Here is a 10,294-nt window from a genome sequence, read left to right as displayed (position 1 = left end):
GAAGGGAGTTTTGAAGTAAAAATATTGAAAAACTAAAACTTAATTTACCAGTGTGGTGATAAAAGAACACAGTTGCATTCAAATTTTTTTTGGAATTATTTTAGGCTTTTTGTGCTTAAATTATGTAGCAAAACCTTTTATAGTATGTATACATAGTAACATTCAGTAATCTCTTGTAGGGACTACTGTAGTCAATATGAATACATGGTTCACCGAGGGAGTATTGTAAGGATGTGCTTCTTACCTCAGTGTAGTGGTGCACACCTGTAATCCCAGCAGTCTGGGGCGCTAAGGCAGGAGCCCAGCCTGAGTGACTTTGGGAGACCCTGTCTCAAATTTTAAAAACAAACAAACAGCTGGAGATGTAGCTCAGTGGTTCAATTCCTAGTATCAAAAACAAAACAAAACAAACAAAAATCTGCTGCTCTTGTTTACAGATTACTAAATCTCCAGAAACCTCAGGTTCTGTTGAGTGACACACTTTTGTCATACTCATTACCATATAAGTATTTTCAAATATGAAGAGAATCCATGTTTCATGTGGGTAATAATATACCTCTTTTAATGATAAAACCACACTCATATCTTTATTTCCAATCTGAGTTGGAAACCCAAGGATGGATAAAAAAGATGTGGTCTTTTTATATAATGGAGTATTATTCAGTTATAAAAAAGGATAAACTTGAGGCTTTTATAGGTAAATGGATGCAACTAGAGGCCACACTCATAAGTGAAATAAACCAGACACACATGTATAAACATTATATTGTCTCCCTCGTGTAAGAAACTGAAAGAGTAACTAAGATCCAAAATGTACTATAGATATTGTAAAAAGGGAAGAAACTGCTGAAAAGGTAAGAGCAAATAGGATGGGGGAAAGAAGAAAGGGAAAAGAAAAAAAAATTCCTTTTCCCCCCAGATAGCTAAAATAGGTCAGGCGTAGTGGTACACGCTTGTAATCCCAGCACTTGGGAGGCTGAGGCAGAAAGATCATTGCAAGTTCAAGACTAGCCTGGGCCACAAAGTGAACTCAAGGCCAACCTGCACTGCATAGTGAGCCCTGGTCTCAAAAAGACAAAAAGAGGGGCTGGGGATATAGCTCAGTGGCACAAGCACCTGCCTGGCAAGTGTAAGGTCCTGAGTTCAATTCCCGGCACCAAAAAAAAAGATAGCTAAGATGACTATACTATTAATTTCTATTAGTTCATTGAAAAGAATGGTGTGTGCTTATATTGTTTGATCAGTTTTGCATGCCTATATCTTATGATCTGAGCAACTACTTTGAAGATAACAATATGCAACATATTAACCATTGCTATTATTTTGTTTTGAAATTCTCTGTCATTGTTTTTATTTTTTCTCTTTAAAAATTAAAAAAGTAATGTGCAAAAGAGGATTATTTTCTACATTTCAAAGAAAACATATGCATTTATTTCAGCCTTAAAACATTCACAGTCAAATATTTTTTCTTATGAGGGAAACATTTTCTATTCACTTGTATGTTAAAATCTAATAAATCAGTGCCTCCGTGCCTCTGTAGTACAGGCATTTTCTTCATGCTTACTCTCAGCGTTTACGGCACAATTCTCAGAGGATAGGAGAATGTTCTTTCTCTAGCTCTTGCAGTTTCAAGGCTATTGCTCCTTGGGGTTTGAAGTGGCTGTTATTTACATGTTAACAAAATGCAGCTTGTTTGCGGTTCTGTAATATCAAGTGTGCCAACTAATATAATTAGACAAAAACAAGAGGTGAACATATTTTTTAACAAATATGCAAATTTTTTTGCACTGCATGGATTTTTTAAAAACAGGCCATTAGCAACTTTGTAAGTGTGCAGATGACCACGGCACTGTCCAAGCTTAGAAGACGTTTGGGGTTCTTCACGGGACGTTTCAGCAACGAGCTCTCTGAAATGGACTCACTTTAAGCAAGAGAAGCCTAAGTGTTTCACGAGGCTCTGGGAATCTGGGTAACCGTCCTCTTGCTGGCAAGGTGCCCTGATGTTCAACCCTAGCAGAAATATTTCAGGCCGGTTTACCCAGGGAAATAAAGGCCACTGTGAGTAAACCTGCCTGCATTTCTGCTTTCTCGGGCAGCTTTGAATTTAAAACCGACTCACATAGCCCCTGTGCACACAGCCCTAGGACCCCAGCCTGGAAGGGATGTTGAGAGGTGTGTGAGGAGCCAGAAGAGAGGGAGAGGGTGTGGTCAGCAAGAACGATTTTGACCTGACTCAGTTTCCTGTAGCTTCCACAATGGCTTGACTTTTGAAAAATTCTGCTAGGCAAATGTGGAAGTGCATGCCTGTAATCCTAATACTTGGGAGGCTGAGGCAGGAGGATCACTGAAAGTTGGAGGCCAGCCTGGGCTACAAAGTGAGTCCCAGGCCGGCCTGAACTACATGGTGAGACCCTGTCTCAAAAAAAAAAAAAAAAAAAAAAACCAAAACCAAGCAAACAAAAACTAATAGAAAAAAAAAAGTTGATGTGAGTGAGGAAGCAATTGCTTTTATAAACGCAGCACCTCTGGGAAATTAAAAGATGCTCAAGTGCCCAGAATGCTTTCAGCCGTGCTGCTTGCTTTGCACACCGAGCCTGGATGCACCGGCTGGAGGCAGGTGGTGGTGAAGCCCTGGAAGGCCTCAGCAGAGCGGTGAGATGGGTGGTCAGCACTGGGGATCTCAGGGAGGTGTGCTGATGGGGCACAGGGGAGGAGAACAGAATAGGGGGTGGATGTGGATGCTTTAGCTTTGTCACATCACAGACCCAGAAAGGGAGGAGGAATTTTCTCATTATTAGCTGTTACTCTTGAGTCCCTGTTCTTGGAGCCATAGCTCAACTTGGTGTAATAGAGATCTCACAGTTCAGCCACAAAATATATTCTGAGTTTTAAACAGCCAATTTACAAGCAAACGTTTGGAGGGTGACCCAAGTGTCATCTGAGGGTTATCCAAGTGCACCTGTCCCAACAGAAGCCAGCGCTGGGCTCCTCGGGAAGTTGCCCTCCGTCGTGTGTGCCCCAGAGCCCTCTCCTCCCTGCTCGTCTCGAGAGTGTTTCATTTCTCACTGGACGCCTACAAAAGTTAAGCAACGAAAGAAAGAAAGAAAGGATACATTTAAATCAGCTTCACTATTTGTAAATTTGGATTCTTTCTCCATTTCCCTCAAACCAAGTTTCCAAGAGCCCTTCAGCTACTTGTGGGGAAGACTCTGTGGGATAAAGGTCTGGGTGAAATGCCACCAACTTTCCCTTTTCCTGCCTCATTTTTACCGGTGGTTTTTTTTTTTTTTTTTAACTGTGAGAAATAGCCATTTATTATGTTTGGAAGGACACACCATTCTGCACTGTGTGGTCTTCCAGATTTTCTGCAGTTGCACATGCCGGGTAGTACTCTGTGGTTCATATTTCCTGTAAATCCATGTCGTCCAGTAGGGCCTTCCATTCAGCTTTCTGACGTTTTATCAAGAATTAGTAGAGGGGCAAGAATTCTTGTCCTGTTAGTTTCCACAATGCAGCCATTTAATAGCATCTTGTCCAAGATGATGTGTACTTTATCTAGATTAAACATATCTAGCTCACTCACTTGGCTGAAGTACGCATCTAAAACCTCCACAAAATTGTGGATGAATTCATAAACGGCCATCTCATTCTCAGTGTCATTAACTCCAACCACAATGAAGAGGGCTGCGTATTGCCGGTAAAGCAGCTTAAAGTCCTTACTTGACGAAAGAGCACCGTACTCCTTCCATCCCGCGTCTTGGCTCTGTGTGTAACTAACCCAGCAGGCAAAGCTAATGAACAGTCAGCGTTTAGAACACCTCTGATGTGAAGATACACGAATGTGACAAAGATTCTCTTCTTTCACCTCCCCACGGCATCTGGGAAACCATTTGGTACGCTCAGCTGTGTACTGCTTAACAGACACTAAGTAAGACCCCAAGACCGTCTGCTTTTCTTGTTTTTATTCTCTTCTGGGCATGTAAAGAGAGCTACGCTTCCTTTCGTTTTCATTCCTTATTTTCTCTAATAGCTGCTGAAGGAAGATAGTTCAGAGAAAATGATGGCCCTTGAGACTCAGCGGTAACCTGCCGAGGCTGAGCTACTGCAGAGATAAAGAGAACATGGAGAACTTACTCGTTCACTGGATCGAGAGAGACAGGTCTTTATGACCTCTGTTTCCAGAAGTGTATGCTTATTAATGTCCACATGTTCACAGTACTTAGGAAGTTGGGTCTGTCCTTGTTTATTCACCATAAGGAGGGGCTGGGGATTTAGCTCAGCAGCACAGTGCCTGCCTGGCAAGCACAAGGTTGTGAGTTTGATTCCTGGTACTGGAGGAAAAAAAACAAAAACAAAAACAAAACAACCCGGTAAAACCATAAGGAATAATTTTATCATTTTCTTCCTGGCCAGTGCTTTTCTAAATATAGCTCAAAAGTTACAGCTTTAAAGTTTGTGGAGGTTTCAGTCCATACTTGGCTGGCTCCAAGGCAGAGTGGCAGAGGGCAACAGTTCATGGTGGCAGAAGACAGCAAAGCAACAAAAGCAAAAAGGGAGGAGCAGATTTTACAGGGTTTTGAGCTTCCTCTGGGGACTTCAAGACTGCTGCATGTCTAATGAGTGTAGCACAGGACAGTAGGCCTAATAAAATCAATGCATGTGCTTATTCTCTATTCCAGCTGTGCACTGTGTGTGCATGCTGTCACAGCACCCTCTGTGTGGATGCCAACCCTATGGGCTTAGGCAGTCTGTATCCCTTCTGACTTTCCTGGGACAGTTCTGCCATTAATTAATGATAATAGAATGATTTGTCTCAACTTTTGCTGCTCATTGGAGTCACCTGGGACGCTTTCAGAATTGCTGTGTATTTAAAATGCCAGTGGCGCAGGGCTGTGATCCCCGCACTCAGCAGGCAAGGCAGAAGGACCACGTCGATACTGAGGCCAGCTGGGACTACGTGGTAAGTTCAGGGCTGGCCCGGATTACATAGCAAGACCCTGTCTCAAAAAACCAAAACTAAAGTCCCCCAAGAGAAAAAAGGCTGGGGATGTATTTCAGTGAAAGGGTCATAGGTTGGATTCTTGGTACAAAAACCAAACCAAAACAAAAAAGAAGCTTCAGAGCTAATTTGCTTACTTAATTTGAGAGAGGCCTCGGTGCTGTGATTTTTGGCCCCACCCAACCCGAGGTTCTAAGGAGCAGCCGAGACCAAGAATCACTGACAGACTCAGTTCCCTTCACGAAAAAATGGGGCAACTTAGACCGAGTTTAAAGCCGAGTTAGGTCAATAAATACCTATTGGGTATGTACTCAGTACGCGGCACAAAGGCGAATATTGGACCCATCCGTACCAGCACGCAGCAGGAGCCCACCTCGGCAAGGGGAGCGTGGCGGGCGTGCAGAGGCCCTGCTCTCCATCAGACACTGTCCTAAGGGGCCGTCCCTCCCTCTGGACCCGGAGACTTACAGCAGGGCTTCAGAGGCCGTATTCTATTCGGTTGGGAGCCAGGGAGTCAGCACGTGTGTCACGGAGGCCGTGGCCCTTGAGATGGACTGTGGGGAACAGGGAGGTTTCTGCAGGCGGAGGCTGGGGCAGAGCCTCCCGCAGAGGCTGGAGAGAAGCAGGCCCCGCGCGAGGCTGCTGCCCAGTGGTGGATGCAAAGCTTTGCAATCCTCCTCGGTGAGCTTGAGTATCCCAGGACAGGACAGAGCAGCTGGTACCCACCTGGTTTGGCTCCAGGCAGCCATTAGGGATTTGAAGGTCAGGGAATAATATCCCCGGAGAGAGGCCGCTGGGGGGATGGTCTAGGATCTGTGCTGGCCGGCTGTGGGAGGTCGAGGGGCAGGAAGACCAGTGAGAGGTCTGCGGTGGTTGAGGTCAGAGACCGAGGGAAATGAAAGCACTGAAAGTGCAGGGGTGCGGGTGGAGAGGAAGTCTGGAGGGAGGGGGCGCGCCTGGGAACTAACAGGGCTTTCGGACTCGCTGGGCAGAGGCAGCGGCAAAGTGACGGGAGGGTTCTGATTTGGCCTCTGAGGAACGTGCTGGTGCCGTTACTGGAGCTCATTAGGCTGCTTTGAAGAAAGGGAGATGAGGAATCCGGTTTGGGGTATGTCGAAAATAAACTTACAGATGGAACTAAACCCTCTTAACCAAACATTCCTCCTTCTAATTGAATGATTCCTCCTTCTAATTGAATTCTTAGAGCGCCGGTTTGTTTAATCCAAAAGGCTCGTCTGTCTCCCAGGAGCACACGGCAATGGCTGGGCACAGGACGTGGGCAGAGGCTGCCGCAGGCATCCAGTGGGCAGAGGCCGGGGAAGCTGCTACATATCCGACAGTGCGTGGGGTCGGCGTCCTCCCCACAAGGACTTCCCAGCCCCAAAGTCAACCGTGCTGAACCCAGAAGCCCTGCTTTAACACAAACCAGTAGTTCAAGTTTCAGGGGTTTTTAGGCTTATTATATTTTGAGTGAGACAGCGTCATCTAGTGTCCAAATATAGCATTTATCCTAGTTCTATGTGGAAAAAACCAAAAAATATTCAGAAAACGAAGACGTACAGAACCGAGGAATATCCTTTCGTGGCCGAGCTGTCTGGTATTTACAGAAGTTTGCGTGACAAGGTGTTCTGGTGGACAGGCCGGACGTGATCTTGGAGCTGGGAGGTGCTTCCTGCTTGCGAGAGCTTTCACTGCACAGCAGATGTCAGCACGGATGCAGAACATTCTGCAGAACTCGTTCCACGCGAGGCGCACACCATTCCGTTAAAGCTGCCTACATTGTACCACACTTACTGCAAATGCGGAAAAGGAAACAAGGTCTAATAATTCTGTTCAAGAATGACTGAAATCTTGTGGATGCAACCTCTGGCATGCTGTTCTATCAAGCAGGACTGGAAACAAGGTTTTTAAAGTTATGGAATAACAGGATGACGACCACTAGAAACTTCTGTCTCCTTAGGAACAGATGGAGCTCTGCCTCTAGAAGCAGCACTCTACTGCCCTCACCCTCCCTCCTCTGTCCGATGTAAGCTCCCTGAGGGCAGGGCTGTGTCTTAGCCACACCCTTGCATTTCCCACAGGCTCTGGCAGAACATCTTATAGACAGTAGACACACATGATTTTTTTTGAATGAATGATTTTATTTTTATATTGGAAACCCTTGCCTTGAAACAAACTATTTTCAAGCCTCTGCAAGCATTTACTATCTCTAAGCCACCTGCTTATGTAAGATGCCAGCTGAGGGGGCCTGGCACACAGAACGCCAGGGATCCGAGCAGAGGAAACTGGTAGCAGGACCTTAGCCATTTCCCCCGTGAGCCTGGAGCAAACCATGCTGCGATGACTGCGGCCGGTGCAGCGTCTGGGCTGGTGTGGGACTTGACGATTTCTGTCTAACGTAACATTCACTCTCCCAGCAAGTATTTCCTGAGTGGCTGCTTTGTGCTGGGTACTCTCCTAGGCACTAAGGACACCGGCACGAACTGGAGTCTAAAATTCCTTGAGAGGCGGGTTTTGAGTAGGTCGGTCCGACGGAAGAAGCTTGTCCCCTTCCCCTCCACCTTCCCAGCTAGCATATTCCTTTCTACGTAGAAAATGCAGTTCGGTCAATGATCTCAAAGCAGTTGGCAGCTATTAAGGCCTCCTCTTTCCACAACCACCACTCTGCTGCGGGAAGTGAAAATCAGCGTCTCCATCACCCCGCCTTGACGCACCTCTCCCTTCCTGCCTTCTGCACAGCCAGGCTCTGGGGAGGGCAGGAGAAGCTGGGGCGCATTCTATCACAGGTGGTCATGACTCTTGCCCATTTTGCCAGTGGCAACCGAAGCTGGTAATTTTAAGTGACTCCGCAGAAGGTTTTTTTCTGATTGATTTATTAACAACTCTTTAGTTCTGGAGTCTAGGGTTACCCAAAATTAGAAAGAAGAAAAACCAGTCACCATCCAAAGGAAAATGGTGCAGAAGCAGAGGCTGGGGGGGGTCTGCGTTGACCACACAGTAGGTACACTGTGCTATAATACTGAGTGTTTCAGTGATTTTTTTTTTGTATCTCAAGCGTTTTGGCACCTTATTATGTGGCTCTGCACACCCAGGATATGCAAATCAGAAGTGCTACCCCATGCGTATGACCGTAGTGGCATGATCTCCTAATGCTAAGTGGAAGCTGATGTGATGAAGTCACCAGAGCTGCTGCCACAGGTGTAATCAGAGAAGGTGACAGTGACTGCGCCGCTTTTTCCTTTGCACTGTTGGGTGAATTAGTTTTGTGCTAAGGTCACGCTGTCTGGCTCGTCTCTGCCCAGACACATGCCCCTCAGTGCTCCTGGCAGAGCATGAGCACCCTTACCACTGCCGGGCCAGGGGGCCGTTCCTGCTTCCCCTCACAGCAGGGGTGGCAGGAGTCTGACATCTGCGGTTCATCTGTGTGGTCGGCCCACACTTTCGTCGGAATCTGTCAGAGGCACGGCCCTACAGCCATCCTGCAGGGAGGGTGCAAGAGACCCCGCCACCTTACCCAAAGCCCTGCCCGCCCAGTCCGGCAGCGTGGGGACCCGCTCGAGTCCAACGGCTCGGAAACCTCCGCATCCGGTCGTCCTTCCCTTCCACAGTCCACCCCCTTCCACAGCGGGCACCAGGCGGCCTTAGAGTTCGTCGCTCTCCACCACACTAGAAGAGCACGAGTACAGCACTGTGCTTTCCACAGACGAAAAGGCAGAGAAAATGTCAAGTCCTTTCCCGGTGAGAGACCCATAGCGACTGCCGCTGGGCCGGACGGACATGGGCGGCGGGATCTGCTGGTGCCACTGAGCTGGAAAACGGAGAGACGCTGTGTTATGGTCAGAGGACTACGGTGCGGCACTCGGCAGGAGGCCGAGAACCTTCCCTGCCAAGCCCAGGGAAACTGGGCTAGTGGTCTCTCAGACCTTTAAGCCTTGAGCCTGTGATTCTTTAACTCATAAAAGATTAGAATTGGCACAAGGCGGGATGAGCAGAGTGACCTCTGAATCACTCCCTCACTGGCCTGGCGTGGGCCTGCTGTGGGCTCTTGGGAGAGCACCTCAGGAGGACACACCTGTGGAACCTAAAGATGGGTTCAAGCCGGGCATGGTGGTAGACACTTATAATCCCATCACTGGGGAGGCTGAGGCAGGAGGAGAGCCATGAGTTTGAGGCCAGCCTGGACTGCATAGTGAAACTCTATTTCAAAAAACTGAAAGAAAAAATAAAAGCGATGGGTTCAGCCGTCACAGAACTGCCTACCTCTAAGCCACCCGATCCTGCCGTGACCTACTTACACCTAATCAATCAGGTCCTCGAAAGTTACAGCGAGAAGACTGGGAAGCAAGTCATGTGTAGCCCACTGTGGTTCAGGGCAGACACTGCACTAGGGTTTCCCTGCTCACCGGGTGCCTTTTAAGGCAGACACAATTCTTAGGCACGAGCTGGATGAAATAATTTGGGTGGTGCAGTCCCTGCTATTGTTTCTGATTCAAGAAATTACCAAGCAATCACAGGAGTAGGTTTCCGGAGACCTTGATTCCAAGAAAGGTGTACAGGAAGTGGGGAACGCAGGACACTGGGTCCTAGAAAGCTGTGCTCCTGTCTGGCATTTTGATTTATAAATCGGTCCTTTGTTCCCTTCACTATCTTGAATCAGCTTCTTGGAGTCTTAAGTTCCACTGAGTGAACTCAGAGAGTCAAGTTTAGAAAGCTTCCACACCGAGGACAGAACCTACAGCGATTCCACTTACAGAACGTCTCTTAGCCCTCCCCTGCTCTCTCTGACGTCTTCCCGGGATGGAAATTTCCAGTATTAGAAACCAAGCCCTTCCCTTTCATGTGCGCTGGGGATTGAACCCAGGGCCTCACGCACGCTAGGGAGTGTCTGCCACTGAGCCCTGCCCTGGCCAGAAGCCCTTCTAGCACGAGGAGCCTGCTGTCCTGGGGTGATGGTGCTGATGATGGTGAAAGAGAAGAGGGGTAGAGAATTCATTCTAGCCTAAATCCTCCTCCCTCACCCCAGGACCCAACAGAAGGAACAGCGCCCCCTACTGGGCATCATGGACTCAGGACCTGGAAGAGGACAGCTGAACCCCACAAACAGGGTGGGAACTCAAGCCCTGGAGGGCAGGGTTGGGCTAAGAGCCATCAGCTTCAGGGCTTGTCCCAGCCTGTGAGCGTCTCAGTTGGGGACCCAAGGCCCTCAGACCTGGTGGAGCCTGGGGAGCAGCAGGGGCTCAGCCTGGATTAAGAAACCTTCACTGGCCTCTTCTGGATTTTTTTTTTTTTTTTTTT

At 47.7% G+C, this 10,294-nt stretch overlaps 1 protein-coding gene across 1 annotated transcript in view; it reads right to left on the bottom strand.

Moving 5' to 3' along the window:
- Positions 1–7,119: 7,119 nt before the first annotated feature.
- Mypn (myopalladin) overlaps positions 7,120–10,294 on the bottom strand; it is a gene marked incomplete in the record, with an annotated part of 83,973 nt that continues 80,798 nt past the window's right edge. Inside the window, 1 exon segment of the mRNA XM_013514883.1 lies at positions 7,120–8,807. Within this exon segment, the coding sequence (XP_013370337.1) occupies positions 8,641–8,807 (167 nt within the window).

The sequence above is a fragment of the Chinchilla lanigera genome, unplaced genomic scaffold, assembly GCF_000276665.1.
Source record: "Chinchilla lanigera isolate Chin_1 unplaced genomic scaffold, ChiLan1.0 scaffold00024, whole genome shotgun sequence".
Classification (NCBI taxonomy): Eukaryota; Metazoa; Chordata; class Mammalia; order Rodentia; family Chinchillidae; genus Chinchilla; species Chinchilla lanigera.
Note: the sequence above shows the minus strand (reverse complement) of the source record. Positions and strands in the feature narration are given on the sequence as shown.